Source organism: Odontesthes bonariensis, chromosome 11 (assembly GCF_027942865.1).
Source record: "Odontesthes bonariensis isolate fOdoBon6 chromosome 11, fOdoBon6.hap1, whole genome shotgun sequence".
Classification (NCBI taxonomy): domain Eukaryota; kingdom Metazoa; phylum Chordata; class Actinopteri; order Atheriniformes; family Atherinopsidae; genus Odontesthes; species Odontesthes bonariensis.
The window spans coordinates 1,798,894-1,822,723 of record NC_134516.1 but is presented as its reverse complement, the minus strand read 5'-3'; the positions used below and the strand labels follow the sequence as shown (position 1 = coordinate 1,822,723).

At 43.7% G+C, this 23,830-nt stretch overlaps 1 protein-coding gene across 2 annotated transcripts; it reads right to left on the bottom strand.

The window, feature by feature from the left end:
- Positions 1-2: 2 nt before the first annotated feature.
- fmnl2b (formin-like 2b) lies at positions 3-22,436 on the bottom strand. Of its 2 annotated transcripts, XM_075477222.1 has the most exons (28): positions 21,758-22,436; positions 20,698-20,781; positions 19,146-19,226; positions 18,858-18,934; positions 18,617-18,700; positions 12,799-12,942; positions 12,600-12,726; positions 12,452-12,528; positions 12,278-12,371; positions 11,926-12,000; positions 11,739-11,849; positions 8,705-8,854; positions 8,498-8,599; positions 7,688-7,905; positions 6,559-6,677; positions 6,273-6,464; positions 6,166-6,186; positions 5,861-5,985; positions 5,542-5,744; positions 4,755-4,989; positions 3,574-3,642; positions 3,292-3,372; positions 2,961-3,090; positions 2,706-2,866; positions 2,414-2,515; positions 2,190-2,285; positions 1,198-1,321; positions 3-1,098 (listed from the first exon to the last, which is right to left on the bottom strand). In XM_075477222.1, the coding sequence occupies exons 1-28, from the start codon at positions 21,872-21,874 to the stop codon at positions 1,010-1,012; spliced, it is 3,288 nt and encodes a 1,095-aa protein (XP_075333337.1). In that variant the 5' UTR covers positions 21,875-22,436; the 3' UTR covers positions 3-1,009. The 2 variants fall into 2 exon arrangements, with proteins under 2 accessions (XP_075333337.1, XP_075333338.1); XM_075477223.1 differs by lacking the exon at positions 6,166-6,186.
- Positions 22,437-23,830: the final 1,394 nt, after the last annotated feature.

Genomic DNA, 23,830 nt, shown 5'->3' with positions numbered 1-23,830 from the left:
AGTCATGTAGACAGGGTGCTCTTTATTTACACACCGAGTTCAGAACAACCAACGAACAAACAGTACGAGCTACACGGCCTTCTAGAAAACCTCTGTACACGTAGAAAACTTTGTGCTGTTTTCACATAAAACCATGAAACAGGAAGTGGGGGGGCATGGGGGGGGGGGGGGGGTAGATACTCCACCTTCTAAATCTGCCTAAGTGTCTGCAGTCCAGAGAAAACCTGCCGACAGGAATGTGAGACGGAGTTCGGCAGAGCCTGAGCCAGGGGTTCCAGATGTTTGATACAGAACTCTGGATCTGAATATTTCTGGTTTCTGGTTTTTAACCTGATTGAAACTAGAGCTGCCAGACTCTGTGGATCCTGTGAAGCTGGTAAAGACAGCAGAACACATCTTGTGAAAGCAGCAGGACCCTGTACCAGATTCAGTTAAAGACGCAGACCTAAGGACCCCAGAACAGTTCTGGGACCCAGGACCAGGACTCAGGTTTCTGATGGAGGCGGTGTGGTGCTTGTGTCCAACAGAAAGAAGCCGATTTGGTGCTCAGTTTTAAAATAGCAGGCCTATATGTGCAGGTGGAAGAGTTTGAGGAGGTTCCTGCTCCACTTTGATCACATTACCTTCCTCAGAGGTTCAGTTTGGACTCTCAGGTGTTCGGATGTCCACGGTCCTTAAAGTGATGTGGACATCTGAACACCTGGAGAAATGTTTCTGCTGAAGAAGATCATGAGACATGCTGAACAGATCAGCTGACTGTTGGTGTTTCACACCTGGAGCAGGCGTGTACACACACTTAAATTAAAAACTTTTTTAAATGGAGTTTGGGATGACATCATCCACCATCCGAGCTGAAGAAAAGGGTCAGCTGACTCCAGCTGCTCTGTACAAGTATCAACCAATAAAAGAACATACAAAACGTGATGTCACCTCTTCACATTGATCAGAAAAGTTCAAAGTGCTAATTGGTCCCGTCGGTTTAAAAATGGGTGCAGTCGGTTGTGATGACTCAGCAGTGCTCCTCGGTGTGGGCGGGGTCACAAAAGAAGCGGGAGCTGCGTTTGGCTGATCGGGCGGTGAAGGGGACCGTCTTCAGAGCTGCAGGTGAGATGAAACGAGAGCCAATCAGGTGTAAGGAAGGACTGACATACCTGTTAGGGTTAGGGGTTAACCCTAACCCTTAGGGGACTGTGTTACCTGTGATGATGTCCTCGATGGCGCCGTCCTTCCCCTCGTACACATGGCGGCTGTCTTTGCCCTGTCGGCGTCGGATCTCTGTGATCAGCTCCTGCTGCTGCCGCTTCCCTTTGTGAGATGGAGACTGGGGATAAGAGAAAAACGGCCTTTAGTCCAGTCCTGACCAGGAATCTATGCTTGAGTTCTCGTTTTTCTGATGACTTTTAGACTTTACTGAAGTATTTATAACTAAAACAGGTACGTGTCGGGTACATCGGCTACGGCGTTGTCAGGTACCAGGTCGTACAAGTATGGGGTCCTTTGGAACCGTCGGGGGGCCGTTAGGTCCCTAACCACCGTCCTGGTGCTATGACCTGGTTCAGACCAATCGGCGGCCGTTGGGACGGTTCAGACCAATCGGAGGCCGCTGGGATGGTTCAGACCGATCGGAGGCCTTTGGGACGGTTCAGACCGATCGGAGGCCTTTGGGACGGTTCAGACCGATCGGAGGCCTTTGGGACAGTTCAGACCGATCGGAGGCCTTTGGGACGGTTCAGACCAATCGGAGGCCACTGGGATGGTTCAGACCGATCGGAGGCCACTGGGACGGTTCAGACCGATCGGAGGCCACTGGGACGGTTCAGACCAATCGGAGGCCTTTGGGACTGTTCAGACCAATCGGAGGCCACTGGGACGGTTCAGACCGATCGGAGGCCTTTGGGACGGTTCAGACCAATCGGAGGCCACTGGGACGGTTCAGACCAATCGGAGGCCACTGGGACGGTTCAGACCGATCGGAGGCCACTGGGACGGTTCAGACCAATCGGAGGCCACTGGGACGGTTCAGACCAATCGGAGGCCTTTGGGACGGTTCAGACCAATCGAGGCCTTTGGGACGGTTCAGACCAATCGAGGCCTTTGGGACGGTTCAGACCAATCGGAGGCCTTTGGGATGGTTCAGACCGATCGGAAGCTGTTGGGACGGTGATGTTAGAGTCTCTGACGGGTCTCACCTTGGTCTCGGCCTCTTCCTGCTGCTCCTCCTGCTCCAGTTTCTCCAGCAGCATCTGCTCCTGGCGCCTCCTCTGCTCGTTCTCCTCCTCGGCCAGCTGTACACAGAAACACCTTTTACTTCCAGTGAAGTCCGGATGCCCAACCTGTGCCATGGTTCTCATTATTCAGCATGTGGGAGGGCCTTCAGCTCTGCAGTGGGCGGAGCCTGAGTTGTGTCACTCACCTTGTAGGCTTTGATGAAACGGACAACGATGGGGAAGAAGACGGATGGGGGCATCGTCTTCGAGCTCTCTCCAAAAAACTTCACCACATCTTCAAAAGCATCCTGGATTTGGTCCAATCACATACACACACATGGTCACAGAAAATAGTGATGTCATGACCTCTGCGTGACATCATCAGACGGGTCTGCTTCCTGTTTGTGCTGTCGGCAGGAAGACTGCCTTTAATCTGATTCCGTTGGATATTAACACCTGTACCGAGCGTCAGCCTCACCTGAGCGATGCGTGCCTCACCTGAGCGATGCGTGCGTCCTCCTGAAGTTTGCTGAGGCGGGACTCGTTCCTGCTGATGAAGTCTTTGAGCGTAGAGTTGTGCGACACGCTGAACTCCCTCCAGGTGAGCTCCATGCCGCGCTGCAGCTCCTTAGCGTCACACAGGACGTTCTCCAGACTCACTGGGCAGCGCACAGAAACAGGTGAGTGGCACTCTGCTCTGTGCACGTGCGATGCTCTGTGCACGTGCGATCATGTGACCGCTGGCTGACTCACCTGCGGCGGCTTTGTCCACATAGTGCAGCTCGTTGTAAAACAGACACATCGCAGGATACTTCTGTCGCACCACATTGGCGATGTAGTGAAGCAGCGTCTGCGTCCTGTCGGTCGACTTCGTCTCCAGGAGCTACACACACATGCACACACATGCACACACATCCAAACACAGCCAACGTTAACAGTAACTCCGTTTAAAAGCTGCGGTTCAATCGTCTGACAGCCTGCCATCCCAGGGGCGTGCACATAAACACAGTCATTGTTTCTGCGTGAGGAGTGTGCACAAAGGTGCATGTGAAGACAGTCGTGTGTGCGTGTGCACGTGCGTTACCAGGTCTAAACTCTGCAGTTTGAATCCGTACACCGCTCCCCTCTTGCTGCTGTTCATGTAGTTTCCGAGAGCCAAGATGATCTGCATCAGTAACGCAGTTAGCACAGGTAGCGCAGTTAGCGCAGTTAGCACAGTTAGCGCAGTTAGCTTGTTTGTACACAGATGTAGAAATGCACAGTTAGCACAGTTAGCACAGGTAACACAGGTAGCACAGTTAGCGCAGTTAGCACAGTTAGCTTGTTTGTACACAGATGTAGAAATGCTGCGCCTCCACACACTGACCTCCAGGATCTTTTTAAGCTTCTGAGATGATTTTATCGACACCGACGCAGCAATGATGGCGTGAAGTTGCTAAGAGGAAACAGAACGCAGTCAGAAGGGACACACCTGTTGATTTGTTAGTTCATCATAAAGCATCTGACAAAGAACAACAAACAACAACCTCAGACGAACAACGACACGTTATAAAGTCATCATTTATTGAACAAAAACTATTATTGAGACAAAACATAGACGCAGTGGGCCTCATGCAACAACCGTTCGTATGCACAGATTTGTTCTTAAGTCGTGCGTACGAGTGATATAAGAGAACATTCACCAATTTGTTCGTTTTTTACGTTTTCTTTCAGGTACGAACAGAATTTAGTGATCCAGAGCTGTCGTAGGAGTTTCCTAAAGTAGTCCGCTGTTATTCCAATCAAGTTTGCTTGACTAATGGATTGTATACTTAATTACTTTGAAGCAAACATAAATAAATATATACATTATACCCCATAATGATGCTGACATTATTCTGTTTGACTTAAATTATGCACTAATTTAAGGTTAATCTGACTCTGTATATAACAAGGTAAATGGGAAGCGTAACCAGCAGCTGACTTGCTGCTTTTGGATGCTTTAGCGCGTCAGGCTCTTGGAAGAGAGTGTGTGTTCCGAGACCGTGTAGATATCCTGCGGAGACAGACGAATGGCTGACATCCTGATTTAGATCACCAAGGACTGTGCTGCTGCATATATGCAGCTTGCTGGAGCCACAACTCCAGAGACAAACACGCTGATCAAACCCAATTCCACCACACGTCCAGGTCCTCACCACCCTTGGATTTTGGGCACTGGAACCTTTCAGAGGGAGATTGGAGACAGATCGGGGGTGTCCCAGTCCTCTGTGAGTCGTGCGCTCCCCTTGGTCATCAAAGCTATCATCAGGTTATCACCCATGGTACATCTTTTCATATCAAACCATTTCTTCTTTATTTCGGTGACATTACGAACTGCAGGTGACACAGAATTAACAGCACTCGTAATAACTTCCCATTTCTTGGCTTTAGCAGGTCCCGTAATTCCACTGCTGACTCTGAAAGCAGAACTTCAGTCTCAGAGCCCATAAAGTTGTTACTGGAGTTCTGACCTCTCACAACACCTTAGACACAAGTCAAGTTTTACCTGCCAGACTGCTGTCTTACCGGAGTTAACATCTGGACGTTGTCGGTGAAGTTGCCCATGAAGGTCATGATGGTCATGCGCTGACTGAGTCTCTCAATGCGGCTGAACTGCATCATGAATCGATCTTCATCACTCAGAGCTTCCAGAGGTTTTCTGTCCCTCTCGTATTGCCGTAGAAGCTTCACTTCGACCTCCGTCGGCAGAAAACGCATCAAACACTCCACAAAGTCTACTCGAACTGTCCGAAGATCAAACCTGAACAAACAATATGTTCTGCTGAGTACAGGGACTCATTCAGATCTGACTTATGTTCAGTCCTACAGTCCATACAGGTGGCCAATGACCTGACACTTATATCTGACTTACGTTCAGTCCTACAGTCCATACAGGTGACCAATGACCTGACACTTATATTTGACTTATGTTCAGTCCTACAGTCCATACAGGTGGCCAATGACCTGACACTTATATCTGACTTATGTTCAGTCCTACAGTCCATACAGGTGGCCAATGACCTGACACTCATATCTGACTTACGTTCAGTCCTACAGTCCATACAGGTGGCCAATGACCTGACACTTATATCTGACTTATGTTCGGTCCTACAGTCCATACAGGTGGCCAATGACCTGACACTTATATCTGACTTACGTTCGGTCCTACAGTCCATACAGGTGGCCAATGACCTGACACTTATATCTGACTTATGTTCGGTCCTACAGTCCATACAGGTGGCCAATGACCTGTACTGGTTACTGGTGTCACTAAAGTTTTTATGTATAAATTTACAGGGAAGGGTCAACCTACATCTGAATGGCGCGACAGATGAACTCTGACCCCTGGCCAGCCTTCCTCAGAGTGATGGCCAGGTTTTTGGATCTGTTGGCTTCCAGCAGAGAAACTTTGGATTGAACTTTCTGAGGAAGCTTCTGCCTGGACAGGGTGAGATCCACCGCTGGACCCTGGGCCTTTGTCTTGAACAGCTCCTCAAACTCTTCCACATTCAGATCCTGAGAAACAGACGGAGGTGGTGTTTGGGTTAAGTTTTATAAACATTGAGAGGGTTTGAAAGGACACTTTCAGACTTCACCTCTGCCCAAAGAAAGTTGAGTTCTCTGTTTGTTACCTGCAGGATAGACTCGTCGTTGATGTCATTAAAGACTGTTCCGTTGATCTGACTTGGCTTCAGAGCAACCCAGTTCAACACTGGCATCCTGAACTTAGTCTGGATTGGTTTCTTTATTTTCACCGCTGGATGACAAAGATTAAGGGGTAAGAGACACAGTTAATACTGCTCAGACTCTGGATGAGTTAAGCTGCCACAGCATGCTGTTATATTGTATTTAGAGGACATTAAAATGTGCAGGAGTGTGAGTTTGACGTAACATTTAAACGAGGGGGGTAATGACATAACCAAGTAAACAAACATACAGAATAACTTGAGAGGACCCTCTGACAGCAGCCCAGGAGAAAAGACAACATGTTAGCAACAGGGTCGATCACATGGCGATGCCAACGGCCCTCAGATGAAGCCTCACCTGCGAGTCCAGAGTTAAAGATGACGGTAGGAGACCCTCCTGACCCTGGGAGAGGCGGGGCCACAGGGGGCAGAGGGGGCGGCAGGGGGGCAGATGAGAGCTCGCTGGTCCGACAGGGGGGAGGGGGAGGAGGAGGAGGGGGAGGGGGGGGAGGGGTAGGGGGTGGAGGTGCAGGGTATGGCCCATTGGAAACTGGAGACGAGAGAAAGAAGTATGCTGACATTTCCCAGTTCTTGTTGTAGTCAGTACTCAAACATATAAATGAAATAAAATAAATAAAACTAACCTGTGCCTGGCATCGGGGGAGGAGGAGGAGGAGGAGGAGGGGGGGGCGGAGGCGGAGCCAGCATGCCTGGAGCTCCACCCATACCAGGTCCCATGCTGTGATAGGATACCATCTCAGGGCTGCAGAATCAATCAAGTAGTAATGCTTCACTAGGAGGAAAACTTAGTCATATGCATATATTGAAGATCTGCTATCATTCATTATATCAACCGTTCTGTTATTAGCTATGTTTTTAAATGCCTCCTCTTAGAGGAAAGTTTATCCATGTTTGTTAGCTTTTGTTAGTTTACTCAAATCACCTGTTATAGTTCTCCTACTATTAGCTAAATTTACTTTTGCTCTGTTATAGTTATACCAATCCTACTATTAGCTAAATTTACTTTTGCTCTGTTATAGTTATACCAATCCTACTGTTAGCTAAATTTACTTTTGCTCTGTTATAGTTATACCAATCCTACTGTTAGCTAAATTTACTTTTGCTCTGTTATAGTTATACCAATCCTACTGTTAGCTAAATTTACTTTTGCTCTGTTATAGTTATACCAATCCTACTGTTAGCTAAATTTACTTTTGCTCTGTTATAGTTATACCAATCCTACTGTTAGCTAAATTTACTTTTGCTTTGTTAGTTATACCAATCTTACTGTTAGCTAAATTTACTTTTGCTCTGTTATAGTTATACCAATCCTACTATTAGCTAAATTTACTTTTGCTCTGTTATAGTTATACCAATCTTACTGTTAGCTAAAATTACCTGATTGATGTTTTTATTTACCTGTATTTTTAGCTTTTGTTAGTTTACTCAAATGACCTGTTATAGTTATACCAATCCTACTATTAGCTAAATTTACTTTTGCTCTGTTATAGTTATACCAATCCTACTATTAGCTAAATTTACTTTTGCTCTGTTATAGTTATACCAATCTTACTGTTAGCTAAAATTACCTGATTGATGTTTTTATTTACCTGTATTTCTGTGTTGTATTTTTTCTGTATGTCTTTATGTAAAGCACATTGAGTTGCCTGTGGTATGAAATGCGCTATATAAATAAAGATTGATTGATTGAAGTAATCAATCCAAAACTAATCAAGAGAACTGCCAGATGTTACAGCAGGGCGTGTGTCTTACCTGGGGGACAAGTTAGGACAGGGTGGAGGTGAGGGGGAAGCAGAGTCAGCTACTCCCCCATCCCCTTCTCCTCGCTGGGGCTGAGGAGCCCCTGGACCTCCAGCCTGCTGGGCCTCCTGAGCCTGACGCTCCAGACGACTCCGCCGGATCGTCTGGTCCTTATCCCGGACCATCCGCCGCAAGGTGTGCACCTGAGAGTTGGCGCTTGCATACACCTCCTGCACAGGCAACAGGTGAGGGGTTGAAGTCACTTGTCCACCTGTACCAGGTGGTGTTGTACACAACCTGACACCAGCCCACTACCTGACACCAGCCCAGTCAGGTAGTGTACAACACCCGGTGTACCACTGGGTTGGCGTCAGGTAGTGTACAACACCACCTGTACCACTGGGTTGGTGTCAGGTAGTGTACAACACCCGCTGTACCACTGGGTTGGTGTCAGGTAGTGTACAACACCACCTGTACCACTGGGTTGGCGTCAGGTAGTGTACAACACCACCTGTACCACTGAGTTGGTGTCAGGTAGTGTACAACACCACCTGTACCACTGAGTTGGTGTCAGGTAGTGTACAACACCACCTGTACCACTGAGTTGGTGTCAGGTAGTGTACAACACCACCTGTACCACTGAGTTGGTGTCAGGTAGTGTACAACACCACCTGACACCAACCCAGTGGTACAGGTGGACAAGTTGAAAAACGTGTTTTTTCAACACATTTCCAACTTCTTAAACATCCGACTGATGAAGTGTGGCTTCATGTCTGTCTCCACGGTGACGAGCACTGTGGTTTCCATGGTAACAGCACTAACCCGGATTTGGTCCAGTTCCTTGTTAGTCTGCATCAGCTGTTTCTCTAGTTCGACAATCTTCAGCATCGCTTCGTTCTCTACATCCAGCAAACGCTCCGACATCTGAGGATAGAGAGAGACGGGTTCTTTCTCTGTTCTATCTACGACTGTTTTGTTTGGTAAAACTCAGGTAAGGGTCAGAATATCACCTGCATCCTGTTTTCTTACCGTGGCCAAACTCTCCTCCAGTTCCTCAACTCTCTCCAGAGCAGCAGTTTTGGTTTCAGCGTCCTCCAGCAGTGTCCCAACATCAAACACATTGTCCAGGTAGGCCTGAATCTGAACCTGCAGCCTGTCGCTCTCTGTGTGCTTCAGCCTCTGAAGTGAGACAGGTGTGAGACAGGTGTGGAGATAGGTGTGAGACAGGTGTGGATAGAGGTGTGAGACAGGTGTGGAGACAGGTGTGGATACAGGTGTGAGACAGGTGTGGATACAGGTGTGAGACAGGTGTGGAGACAGGTGTGGATATAGGTGTGAGACAGGTGTGGAGACAGGTGTGGATACAGGTGTGAGACAGGTGTGGATACAGGTGTGGAGACAGGTGTGGATACGGGTGTGAGACAGGTGTGGAGACGGGTGTGAGACAGGTGTGGAGACAGGTGTGGATCCGGGTGTGAGACAGGTGTGGGACAGGTGTGAGACAGGTGTGGATACAGGTGTGAGACAGGTGTGGAGACAGGTGTGGATATAGGTGTGAGACAGGTGTGGAGACAGGTGTGGATACAGGTGTGAGACGGGTGTGAGACGGGTGTGAGGCAGGTGTGGAGACAGGTGTGGAGACAGGTGTGGATACAGGTGTGGAGACAGGTGTGGATACGGGTGTGAGACAGGTGTGGATACAGGTGTGAGACAGGTGTGGAGACGGGTGTGAGACAGGTGTGGAGACAGGTGTGGAGACAGGTGTGGAGACAGGTGTGAGACGTGTGGATACAGGTGTCGATACGGGTGTGAGACGGGTGTGAGACAGGTGTGGAGACAGGTGTGGAGACAGGTGTGGAGACAGGTGTGGATACGGGTGTGAGACAGATGTGGATACAGGTGTGGATCCGGGTGTGAGACAGGTGTGGCACGGGTGTGAGACAGGTGTGAGACAGGTGTGAGACAGGTGTGGAGACAAGTGTGGAGACAAGTGTGGATACAGGTGTGAGACAGGTGTGCGACAGGTGTGGATAGAGGTGTGGATACAGGTGTGAGAAAGGTGTGGATACAGGTGGGGATACAGGTGTGAGACAGGTGTGGATACAGGTGTGGATACGGGTGTGGATAGAGGTGTGGATACGGGTGTGAGACAGGTGTGGATACAGGTGTGAGAAAGGTGTGGATACAGGTGGGGATACAGGTGTGAGACAGGTGTGGATACAGGTGTGGATACGGGTGTGGATAGAGGTGTGGATAGAGGTGTGGAGACAGGTGTGAGACAGGTGTGGAGACAGGTGTGGAGACAGGTGTGAGACAGGTGTGAGACAGGTGTGAGACAGGTGTGAGACAGGTGTGGAGACAGGTGTGGAGACAAGTGTGAGACAGGTGTGAGACAGGTGTGAGACAGGTGTGGATAGAGGCATGGATACGGGTGTGGAAACATGTCAAGAGAAGTTAAAAATGCTTTTTTAAACTTTTTTCTCAAAGTTGTGCAGACGTTTTACAAACATAACCAAGAGCTTTAAATATGAAATAGGTAATAAAAAACACAGGTGTTAAGCTGTTTTAAATGGCTGACAGTCTGGGCAGCTATGGGACACCACTAAAAAGAAGTGTGGCAGGTTCATAGACCTCAGAGCTTTTACTAGAATGTGAAACTGTAAAATTTTGAACAAGTATTGTGGCGCCATGCCTTTCAGACTCTTAAGAACGAGTACAATTTTAAACTGGCCCTGAAATGGACTGGAGGCCAGTTCAGGCACGCCGTTTCCTGTCAGATGGTGCTGCGATTTGTAAAGCCTTTAGGTGATGACATCTGATTAACATCCACCCTGAGTCAGATGGAGGTGAGCTTTCACCTTATTAAGCAGTTTAAAGGGAGAAAACCAAGATGATATGTTTATCAAATGTAATGGGACAAGTTCAAATGTGATGGGTTTCTGTGGAGGCACTCAGTGGGGTCACATGGCACTGAAAGGATCGGATTAAGGGCTAAATTACTATAAGACTGAGTTATTAAGTGCATGTAGACACCTTAATCAGCCTAAGAATTGGATCGGATCGGATTATTGGCTAAATTACAATCAGACTGAGTTATTAAGTGCATGTAGACACCTTAATCTGACTAAGAATTGGATCGGATCGGATTATTGGCTAAACTACAATCAGACTGAGTTATTAAGTGCATGTAGACATCTTAATCTGACTAAGAATTGGATTGGATTATTCGCTAAATTACAATCAGACTGAGTTATTCAGTGCATGTAGACACCTTAATCTGACTAAGAATTGGATCGGATTATTGGCTAAATCACAATCAGAATGAGTTATTAAGTGCATGTAGACACCTTAATCTGACTAAGAATTGGATCTGATCGGATTATTGGCTAAATTACAATCAGATTGAGTTATTAAGTGCATGTAGACACCTTAATCTGACTAAGAGTTGGATCTAATCGGATTCAGACCCCGAGATAACTGGGTTGAAAGTCACTCTAAACCTGCTTGTAGACGCTGAAGCACGTGGTGAATCAGACTTTGCGTTCTGCACATGCTCCAGATGTTTTCCCGGGGTCGTGACCCGGAAATCAAAAGAAACGATATTCCTGTTATTGTCGCCGTCAGAAACAAAACAAACAACGCGATGGAGAATGCTCCGTTGGGCATCGAGTTTGTGCAACAAGCAGCTCATCACAGACAAATGTAGAGGGACGTAGCTTCATCTTGCTCTGCGTTCTCCATCTTTCTCCAATGCCTGAGTTTGTTGTTGTTGTTGGTGGTGAGGTCAACAGGAAGTGGCTCTATTAGCAACAGTTGGAATGGGTACAGCGCCACCTATCATACCGGGGTATGACACGCTTTGTGCCTCTGATCCCATTCATTCACCGCCATATATCCAAGGAGAATTACCCAGCTGTAGCTGTAATGGAATTAATCTCATCATGTAGACCCACTGAGTGTTGCCTTTACCCAGCATGTGATTCCGTCATGTGACTATATGTACAATGTGACTACATAGTGTCAGGTGTGCTGTCTGCCCTCCTGTGATTGGCTAACGTGTTACCTCCAGATGCTCGTCCAGGTTGAGTTTGGTGAAGTCATATTGCAGGTGGACTCTGAAGTTCATGTCCTCCACAGAGTGAACCACAATGTTGATAAACTGCATACAGGCCACCTGGTAACAGAAAAGGTATGCCGTTAATGTGGTGATGTCACCCTGGACGATTTCAAATTCTTCAAGACCAAGTTACCAAGAAGTCGATGTTGTCGTCTTCGTTCTTAAAATGTTCCATCAGCTTTTCAAAGCGCATCGACTCGGAGCAAACCTGCAACAAACCGATCAGTGAGTCAGGGTTAGGGTTAAGATTGTTGGGTTAGGGTTAGGGTTAGGATTGTTGGTTTAGGGGTTGGGGTTAGGGTTAGCACATTGAGTTGCCTGTGGTATGAAATGCGCTATATAAATAAAGATTGATTGATTGATTGATTGATAGGGTTAGGATTGTTGGGTTGGGGTTAGGGTTAAGATTAGTATTAGGGTTAGGGTTAGGGTTAGGGTTGTTGGATTGTTGTGTGCAGTTATGTAGCGTTCTGTGTGTTCTTTACAGTTTTAAAGTTGTCGAAGGCCGACAGGATGATCTCATGTCCTCCTCTGACCAGACACACTGCCGCCAGCAGCTCCAGAACCAGAGCCTTCGTCCTGAGAACAAGCAGCAGTGGTGAGTTAGGGTGGTTCATGGAGTTTAAGGTTTAGTTTAAGGTTAGCATTTCTCGTAGTACCTGGGGTTCCTGTTGTTGAGGCTCAGGGCGATTTCGTTGACGGCATGAGGATGAGACATAACCATGTTGAAGCCGTACTAGGGAAGAGGAGGATGTTTGAGCATGACTGGACAAAGCAGCTGAACAGGGTGATCTTCATGTTCATTACCTGGTAGTTCATGATGGCTCTTAGACACATGACGCAGACATGAACGTCATCTTTCTTACAGACGAGCCGAGAGTTCTTCAGAGTTCGGCGACTCGGCAGCGTGTTAGAGCGTGTCACCAGAGTCGAGCTGCAAACAGAAAGCTGCTGTGAGATCAGTCGTCCACGAGTCACTCAGTTGTCACCATTCAACGGATGCTACCTGATGGAGTGGCGAGCTGCGCGAGGAGCGGACGAGGACGGAGACGGGAGACTGCAGTCGCCATGGAGATCCTCTATGGACCGGCTCCAGGGAGAGTCGATGGATGCCACCTCGCTGCCAGACTCCGACTGCTCCCCGTCAAACCTGAGAATGACGTTGGGTTTCAGGCTGAACAACCATGTGGTTTCACTGTTTATCCTGAATAACCATGTGGTTTCACTGTTTATCCTGAATAACCATGTGGTTTCACTGTATATCCTGAATAATAACCATGTGGTTTCACTGTTTATCCTGAATAATAACCATGTGGTTACACTGTTTATCCTGAATAATAACCATGTGGTTTCACTGTTTATCCTGAATAATAACCATGTGGTTACACTGTTTATCCTGAATAATAACCATGTGGTTTCACTGTTTATCCTGAATAACCATGTGGTTACACTGTTTATCCTGAATAACCATGTGGTTTCACTGTATATCCTGAATAACCATGTGGTTTCACTGTTTATCCTGAATAACCATGTGGTTTCACTGTATATCCTGAATAATAACCATGTGGTTTCACTGTTTATCCTGAATAACCATGTGGTTTCACTGTTTATCCTGAATAATAACCATGTGGTTACACTGTTTATCCTGAATAATAACCATGTGGTTACACTGTATATCCTGAATAATAACCATGTGGTTTCACTGTTTATCCTGAATAACCATGTGGTTACACTGTTTATCCTGAATAACCATGTGGTTTCACTGTTTATCCTGAATAATAACCATGTGGTTACACTGTTTATCCTGAATAATAACCATGTGGTTACACTGTTTATCCTGAATAATAACCATGTGGTTTCACTGTTTATCCTGAATAACCATGTGGTTACACTGTTTATCCTGAATAACCATGTGGTTACACTGTTTATCCTGAATAATAACCATGTGGTTTCACTGTTTATCCTGAATAACCATGTGGTTTCACTGTTTATCCTGAATAATAACCATGTGGTTTCACTGTTTATCCTGAATAACCATGTGGTTACACTGTTTATCCTGAATAATAACCATGTGGTTTCACTGTTTATCCTGAATAATAACCATGTGGTTACACTGTTTATCCTGAATAATAACCATGTGGTTTCACTGTTTATCCTGAATAACCATGTGGTTACACTGTTTATCCTGAATAATAACCATGTGGTTTCACTGTTTATCCTGAATAACCATGTGGTTTCACTGTATATCCTGAATAATAACCATGTGGTTTCACTGTTTATCCTGAATAATAACCATGTGGTTACACTGTATATCCTGAATAATAACCATGTGGTTTCACTGTTTATCCTGAATAATAACCATGTGGTTTCACTGTTTATCCTGAATAACCATGTGGTTACACTGTTTATCCTGAATGATAACCATGTGGTTTCACTGTTTATCCTGAATAACCATGTGGTTTCACTGTATATCCTGAATAATAACCATGTGGTTTCACTGTTTATCCTGAATAACCATGTGGTTTCACTGTATATCCTGAATAATAACCATGAGGTTACACTGTTTATCCTGAATAATAACCATGTGGTTTCACTGTTTATCCTGAATAACCATGTGGTTTCACTGTATATCCTGAATAATAACCATGTGGTTTCACTGTTTATCCTGAATAATAACCATGTGGTTTCACTGTATATCCTGAATAATAACCATGTGGTTTCACTGTTTATCCTGAATAATAATCATGTGGTTACACTGTTTATCCTGAATAACCATGTGGTTTCACTGTTTATCCTGAATAACCATGTGGTTTCACTGTATATCCTGAATAATAACCATGTGGTTTCACTGTATATCCTGAATAACCATGTGGTTACACTGTTTATCCTGAATAACCATGTGGTTTCACTGTATATCCTGAATAACCATGTGGTTACACTGTATATCCTGAATAATAACCATGTGGTTTCACTGTATATCCTGAATAACCATGTGGTTACACTGTATATCCTGAATAATAACCATGTGGTTACACTGTTTATCCTGAATAATAACCATGTGGTTACACTGTTTATCCTGAATAATAACCATGAGGTTACACTGTTTATCCTGAATAATAACCATGTGGTTACACTGTTTATCCTGAATAATAACCATGAGGTTACACTGTTTATCCTGAATAATAACCATGTGGTTACACTGTTTATCCTGAATAATAACCATGTGGTTACACTGTTTATCCTGAATAACCATGTGGTTTCACTGTTTATCCTGAATAATAACCATGTGGTTACACTGTTTATCCTGAATAACCATGTGGTTACACTGTTTATCCTGAATAATAACCATGTGGTTTCACTGTATATCCTGAATAATAACCATGTGGTTTCACTGTTTATCCTGAATAACCATGTGGTTTCACTGTATATCCTGAATAATAACCATGTGGTTTCACTGTTTATCCTGAATAACCATGTGGTTACACTGTTTATCCTGAATAACCATGTGGTTTCACTGTTTATCCTGAATAACCATGTGGTTTCACTGTATATCCTGAATAATAACCATGTGGTTTCACTGTTTATCCTGAATAATAACCATGTGGTTTCACTGTTTATCCTGAATAATAACCATGTGGTTACACTGTTTATCCTGAATAACCATGTGGTTTCACTGTATATCCTGAATAACCATGTGGTTACACTGTATATCCTGAATAATAACCATGTGGTTTCACTGTATATCCTGAATAACCATGTGGTTTCACTGTTTATCCTGAATAACCATGTGGTTTCACTGTATATCCTGAATAATAACCATGAGGTTACACTGTTTATCCTGAATAATAACCATGTGGTTACACTGTTTATCCTGAATAATAACCATGAGGTTACACTGTTTATCCTGAATAATAACCATGTGGTTACACTGTTTATCCTGAATAATAACCATGTGGTTACACTGTTTATCCTGAATAACCATGTGGTTTCACTGTTTATCCTGAATAATAACCATGTGGTTACACTGTTTATCCTGAATAACCATGTGGTTACACTGTTTATCCTGAATAATAACCATGTGGTTTCACTGTATATCCTGAATAATAACCATGTGGTTTCACTGTTTATCCTGAATAACCATGTGGTTTCACTGTATATCCTGAATAATAACCATGTGGTTTCACTGTTTATCCTGAATAACCATGTGGTTTCACTGTTTATCCTGAATAATAACCATGTGGTTTCACTGTATATCCTGAATAATAACCATGTGGTTTCACTGTTTATCCTGAATAATAACCATGTGGTTACACTGTTTATCCTGAATAATAACCATGTGGTTTCACTGTATATCCTGAATAACCATGTGGTTACACTGTATATCCTGAATAATAACCATGTGGTTTCACTGTATATCCTGAATAATAACCATGAGGTTACACTGTTTATCCTGAATAATAACCATGTGGTTTCACTGTTTATCCTGAATAATAACCATGAGGTTACACTGTTTATCCTGAATAATAACCATGTGGTTACACTGTTTATCCTGAATAATAACCATGTGGTTTCACTGTTTATCCTGAATAATAACCATGTGGTTTCACTGTTTATCCTGAATAATAACCATGTGGTTACACTGTTTATCCTGAATAATAACCATGTGGTTACACTGTTTATCCTGAATAACCATGTGGTTTCACTGTTTATCCTGAATAATAACCATGTGGTTACACTGTTTATCCTGAATAACCATGTGGTTACACTGTTTATCCTGAATAATAACCATGTGGTTTCACTGTATATCCTGAATAATAACCATGTGGTTACACTGTATATCCTGAATAATAACCATGTGGTTACACTGTTTATCCTGAATAACCATGTGGTTACACTGTTTATCCTGAATAATAACCATGTGGTTACACTGTATATCCTGAATAATAACCATGTGGTTTCACTGTATATCCTGAATAATAACCATGTGGTTTCACTGTTTATCCTGAATAACCATGTGGTTTCACTGTTTATCCTGAATAATAACCATGTGGTTACACTGTTTATCCTGAATAATAACCATGTGGTTACACTGTTTATCCTGAATAACCATGTGGTTTCACTGTTTATCCTGAATAATAACCATGTGGTTACACTGTTTATCCTGAATAACCATGTGGTTACACTGTTTATCCTGAATAATAACCATGTGGTTTCACTGTATATCCTGAATAATAACCATGTGGTTTCACTGTTTATCCTGAATAATAACCATGTGGTTTCACTGTTTATCCTGAATAATAACCATGTGGTTTCACTGTTTATCCTGAATAATAACCATGTGGTTACACTGTTTATCCTGAATAATAACCATGAGGTTACACTGTTTATCCTGAATAACCATGTGGTTTCACTGTATATCCTGAATAATAACCATGAGGTTACACTGTTTATCCTGAATAACCATGTGGTTTCACTGTTTATCCTGAATAACCATCTGGTTACACTGTATATCCTGAATAATAACCATGTGGTCACACTATTTATCCTGAATAACCATGTGGTTTCACTGTTTATCCTGAATAACCATGTGGTTACACTGTATATCCTGAATAATAACCATGTGGTTACACTGTTTATCCTGAATAACCATGTGGTTTCACTGTTTATCCTGAATAACCATGTGGTTACACTGTTTATCCTGAATAACCATGTGGTTACACTGTTTATCCTGAATAATAACCATGTGGTTTCACTGTATATCCTGAATAACCATGTGGTTTCACTGTTTATCCTGAATAACCATGTGGTTTCACTGTATATCCTGAATAACCATGTGGTTACACTGTTTATCCTGAATAACCATGTGGTTTCACTGTATATCCTGAATAATAACCATGTGGTTTCACTGTTTATCCTGAATAATAACCATGTGGTTACACTGTTTATCCTGAATAACCATGTGGTTACACTGTTTATCCTGAATAATAACCATGTGGTTTCACTGTTTATCCTGAATAACCATGTGGTTACACTGTTTATCCTGAATAACCATGTGGTTACACTGTTTATCCTGAATAATAACCATGTGGTTACACTGTTTATCCTGAATAATAACCATGTGGTTACACTGTTTATCCTGAATAACCATGTGGTTACACTGTTTATCCTGAATAACCATGTGGTTACACTGTTTATCCTGAATAATAACCATGTGGTTTCACTGTTTATCCTGAATAATAACCATGAGGTTACACTGTTTATCCTGAATAACCATGTGGTTTCACTGTATATCCTGAATAATAACCATGAGGTTACACTGTTTATCCTGAATAACCATGTGGTTTCACTGTTTATCCTGAATAATAACCATGTGGTTACACTGTTTATCCTGAATAACCATGTGGTTACACTGTATATCCTGAATAATAACCATGTGGTTACACTGTTTATCCTGAATAACCATGTGGTTTCACTGTTTATCCTGAATAACCATGTGGTTACACTGTTTATCCTGAATAACCATGTGGTTTCACTGTTTATCCTGAATAATAACCATGTGGTTTCACTGTATATCCTGAATAATAACCATGTGGTTTCACTGTTTATCCTGAATAATAACCATGTGGTTACACTGTTTATCCTGAATAATAACCATGAGGTTACACTGTTTATCCTGAATAACCATGTGGTTACACTGTTTATCCTGAATAACCATGTGGTTACACTGTTTATCCTGAATAACCATGTGGTTACACTGTTTATCCTGCACACAACAGACCTGACGTACGGCTTGTGAACACGAATAAAACCACACCGGGACTCACGTGACAGCGTACTGCGCAAATGACAAATACTCGACCAGGACATCCAGACCTCGATTCTCCTCATTTAGAAATTCTCTGACCCACCTGCAGAAAGGTGAGAGACAGGTTAAAGTTTTCAAAGATAGAGACATGTGGGAGATGGATAGGTGAGAGGGTTAGGGTTAGGTGGCTTAGGGTTAGGGTTAGGGTTAGGTGGGTTAGGGTTGGGGTTAGGTGAGACAGGTGAGAGGCTGAAGCTTACCCGATGTGGTTTGTACGAAGAGAAATTTCTAGCTCTCTGAGCATCTGCGTTGACTCCTGAACTCTTCTTCTGAACTTCTGTTGACAGACAGACAGGTTAATTCCTGAGAGACGTTCTGTCTTAAACTGTGTTACAATGCCCCCTGGAGGTAGCAGAGAGAACCACAGGAACATTTCTGACTTTTGACTCATGTTTAATTGACAACAATATGAACAATATTTAACCTTCACCATCAGAAAAAGAGACTTCCTGTCTTTAGGCTCAGGGTTACTATTTGTCCCATCTCACCTTGCGTGTGACCGCCGGGTCGAGGAAACCTCTCAGTTTTTGGATGTAGGTGTGGGGAGGGTTCTTCACCTGAAATCTTTCCTTCAAACAAACAGACGCAAATAGCGTGATTGGATTGTTTCAATTGTAAAGTCTCTGCAGGTAAATTCTCTATACATATATGATTATAGTCTATAACTAAATTGCATTATAAAAACATGTCTTAACAAAATTCAGATGATGAAAAATATCTTTGTCTCATCAAACCAGGAGAAAATTGTAAGAACAGTAATTCTTTATTATTGGGCTGTCCCTCCAATACTCTGGGTTAGAGTTCTGATGAGATCTAACAGCAGGAGGAGGAGGAGCTTCTCTTTATTTTATCAGACCTATTTTAAGAAAAAGTTTCAGTGCAATCTGTTGGTTTCCTTAGCTGGGAAATTGTTTTAGAATTGGCTCTATATGAACGAATTGGATTATTTTATGAATAATTATGATTACAATTAATTGAAATCTAATTGGCTTGAATTGGACTTTATTATCCAAGTGCCTTGAGATGACATTTGTTGTATTTGGCGCTATATAAATAAAAATTAATTGAATTTAATTTAATTTATTGTCACATGCTCAGGATTGAACCAAAGAGATGTTTTTATGCATTTTATTGATTTCCTAAGGTAAGCAACTTATTTTTAATCGACTCTGCATGAATTGAACTAATTTGAAATTGAATAAATTTGATTGTATTATGATTGTATTACAATTAATTGGGCTGTATCTTTGAAGTGTTATTTGGTGCTACATGAATGAAACTCGATTGAATAATTTAAAGTTTCAATATGTTTGGTGCTCCTCACCATGGGAAACTGATTTATCAGAGATGTGAAATGCATTCAGAAGTACAAGCAGACAGTCACTGGAAGATTAAGGTTAAGAGACGCTGCTGCTTTAGTTCAAATGTTTCTGAAGTAGAGGTCAGATCTGGGGTTCATCCCTTAACCTTGTAGCACCCAAGCATATGAATAATCATTGAAAAAAATGATTTTGGCTCTTCTTGCATCTTTTTGGGTGGGAATAAACCAAAATTTTTGGAATTGGGCTATTTTTGATCATTTTAGGCAATGTTGCATATTTGCAACTGTGGACTTTCCTGATGAATTTTGTAATAATACAATTTGGCGAGCTGAGCTCCCATTAGCGCTGTGAAAGGTGGACAAAGCAGACCACACCAAACGAGAGCAGAACCAACTAGAACAGATCACCGCAAAGCAGAGTGTAATTCACTGACCCAAGAAAACGATTGCTGTGACAACTGTCGGCACATAAAATGTAATGTAAAAAAAATATTACACATGAATGTAAATAATGTATGTAAATTTAAAAAACCAAATAATGTAATGTAAATAAAAATATAATGTAAATAAATAAAAAGCTTGTTGCATATCTGCAACTGTGGGTGCTACAAGGTTAAATCAATGGGATTCACTTTCACTAATGTATAATAAAAACTAAATGTTGTCTTCTGAAGTTGTTCAGAAGATTCAAAATTACCAACTTTATTAAAAACACTTACCTGATCGCATATGAGCTCCCACTTCTTCTCGTTATCGTAAGAACGCAGCAGACGCACCTTGTCAGGAGGCAGGTTCATCGAATTCTGAAACAGGGACGAACACATCGTTGGATCTCTGACAGAAAATGTGACGGTTTGGTTTTTATACGAGTTCCTCCAACATCAAAAACCATAACTACAACTACAGCAAAGAAACACTTGAACCCTGAGGTCTCCATCAGACCTGTAAATGCTGTAGCATCTACAGAACCCTGCGGCCTGTATTGGACCTGTAAATACTGTAGCATCTACAGAACCCTGCAGCCTGTATTGGACCTGTAAATGCTGTAGCATCTACAGAACCCTGCAGCCGGTCTTGGACCTGTAAATGCTGTAGCATCTACAGAACCCTGCGGCCTGTATTGGACCTGTAAATGCTGTAGCATCTACAGAACCCTGCAGCCGGTCTTGGACCTGTAAATACTGTAGCATCTACAGAACCCTGCGGCCTGTATTATATGTTGATGCTCTGTGGGTGCTGATGCTCTGTGGGTGCTGATGCTCTGTGGTTGTTGATGCTCTGTGGGTGCTGATGCTCTGTGGGTGTTGATGCTCTGTGGTTGTTGATGCTCTGTGGGTGCTGATGCTCTGTGGGTGCTGATGCTCTGTGGGTGCTGATGCTCTGTGGGTGCTGATGCTCTGTGGGTGCTGATGCTCTGTGGGTGTTGATGCTCTGTGGTTGTTGATGCTCTGTGGGTGCTGATGCTCTGTGGGTGCTGATGCTCTGTGGGTGTTGATGTTCTGTGGGTGCTGATGCTCTGTGGGTGTTGATGCTCTGTGGGTGCTGATGCTCTGTGGGTGCTGATGCTCTGTGGGTGCTGATGCTCTGTGGGTGCTGATGCTCTGTGGGTGCTGATGCTCTGTGGATGCTGATGCTCTGTGTGTGCTGATGCTCTGTGGGTGCTGATGTTCTGTGGATGCTGATGCTCTGTGGGTGCTGATGCTCTGTGGGTGCTGATGCTTTGTGGGTGTTGATGCTCTGTGGGTGTGTACATCTGTTCGGTGTGCGTTGTCTACTCACCAGTGCGATGGAGAACCTCTCCTCCAGCTCGGCCGGGTCAGGCATCGGCAGCCGGACAGGGGGGGCTCTGGACCGGATCACGGCCAGCTGGCTCTCCATGCTTTCGGCGTTCCCCATCTCACGCACACCCACGATGAACACACAGCAAAGAGCGAGCGCCACACAGGAACACAGGAACACACCCACCACAGCAGCAGCCTCAGACACTCAGCGGCAGGAACATGTGGTCGGCCATCACTGCTGATGAAGGCCGCCTCCTCCTCCTCCTCCTCCTCCTCCTCGCTCTTTGTCTCTCGCTGATGATGAGGATGCTGAGGATGAAGCCTCACTCTGCCGCCGTGTTTTCCTTCGTATGAAATGTAACACACCCACCGCAGCAGCAGCCTCAGACTCACAGCGGCAGGAACATGTGGTCGGCCATCGCTGCTGATGAAGGCCGCCTCCTCCTCCTCCTCCTCCTCCTCCTCGCTCTTTGTCTCTCACTGATGATGATGAGGATGCTGAGGATGAAGCCTCACTCTGCCGCCGTGTTTTCCTTCGTATGAAATGTGTGCATGTGCTGTGTGTGAGCGCGTGTCGCAGATCAGCCGGTTAATCCTCCCCCTCTCCTCCCCCACACCAAGAAAGAAAGAGAGAATCAACCTCCCCCTCTTTGTCTCTCTCTCACACAGCTGCAGTCTTTGTGGAGCTCGCTCAGCCCTCCCTCCCAAGGACAATGAACCTTCTGCTGCCACAGGCTCCGCCCCCAACACACACACATGGAGAGGACACACACACACTAGATAAGGTTAAAAATCTGATTCTGAATCAGCTGCTGCTGTTTATATTCAAGTTATTGATCACATATTAATGTTCACACCTGCTCATACAGACGTGTATTTATTTCATATGAAAATACATTTTAATATCTATATTTAAATCCATGTGTAAGTTATAGATAGAAATAAAGGGATTATCAGTAGTTCAAGAGGAGCAAGAAATTCCACAGTACACAAACAAGGTAACAAGAAGTGATGCAATACGTCTTACCGCAAAGCGTCACACCCTGTCCTTAAAGAAGCCTGGAGAACTATTCCTGAAGACTCCTTAAAGAAAGGACAGAAAGCTCGTCTGAGAGGGTTCAGGCTGTGTTGGAGGAGAAAGGAGCTCAGAGCAGATATTCACTTTAAAGCTGCTCAGAACTGAAATAACTCTGGTTCTGCCACAGATTCTGGGTTTATGTTCATGTTGGAACATGTTTCCATCAAACACTGATACATATAACGTATAAGAAAGCCCTTCGCAAAGCTAGAAATGCTTATTATTCATCATTGATAGAAGAGAATAAGAACAATCCCAGATATAAGAAAAATGGTGATGTGTTCAACACTTATTTCACCCGCTGTATATCCAATCTTCCTTTTTTCTCCCTATTTAAGTGCCTTGAGATCACATTTGGCGTTTGTATTTGGCGCTATATAAATAAAAATGAAATTAATTGAATTGAATTGAACATGTTATTGGGATTAAAGGAACTGCATTAGGCTGGTTTAAGTCATATTTATCTGATAGATTTTAGTTTGTTCTTGTGAATGAAGAATCTTCCTCAAACACTTCAGTTCATCACTATATTATGATTGTAAGAGTTCACATTATGGGATTCTATTTTCATCTCACACTGTTGCCTGATTAAAATAACGACATGGCTGTGAACTTTGCTAACCTCACTCTGTGTGTGTGTGTGTGTGTGTGTGTGTGTGCACGTCGATGAAGTCATCCCAGTAGGTCCGTGTGTAGAAAGTGTCAGGTTGAGTTTCAAGGGAGGACCCAGGTGCAGACATGACGGGAGGCAAAATAAAGTTAACGGGTTTATTGACAAATGAATATAAACAAAAGGCGCAGCAAAGCTGGAATGTCAAAAAACTAAACTGGACATAAAACTAGAAAACAACAAAACACTACCAGAAAAGGACAAACAAGGAACGCGGACTAGGAATAACAGATCGGGGGGACAAAACCAGACCAGGGGACATGACAAGACTCAAGACAAAAGCATCGAAGACCAAGGTTGGGAAGGTAATGAAGAGGATCCGG

Excerpts from the sequence above, each read along its gene's own strand:
- fmnl2b (XM_075477222.1), bottom strand. The coding sequence starts at position 21,874 with ATGGGGAACGCCGAAAGCATGGAGAGCCAGCTGGCCGTGATCCGGTCC. Across the intron at positions 12,727-12,798 it reads GCAGCTCGCCACTCCATCAG|CTCGACTCTGGTGACACGCT; the intron begins GTAGCATCCGTT and ends TTCTGTTTGCAG. Across the intron at positions 4,990-5,541 it reads ATCTGTCGCGCCATTCAGAT|GTTTGATCTTCGGACAGTTC; the intron begins GTAGGTTGACCC and ends TTGTTTGTTCAG.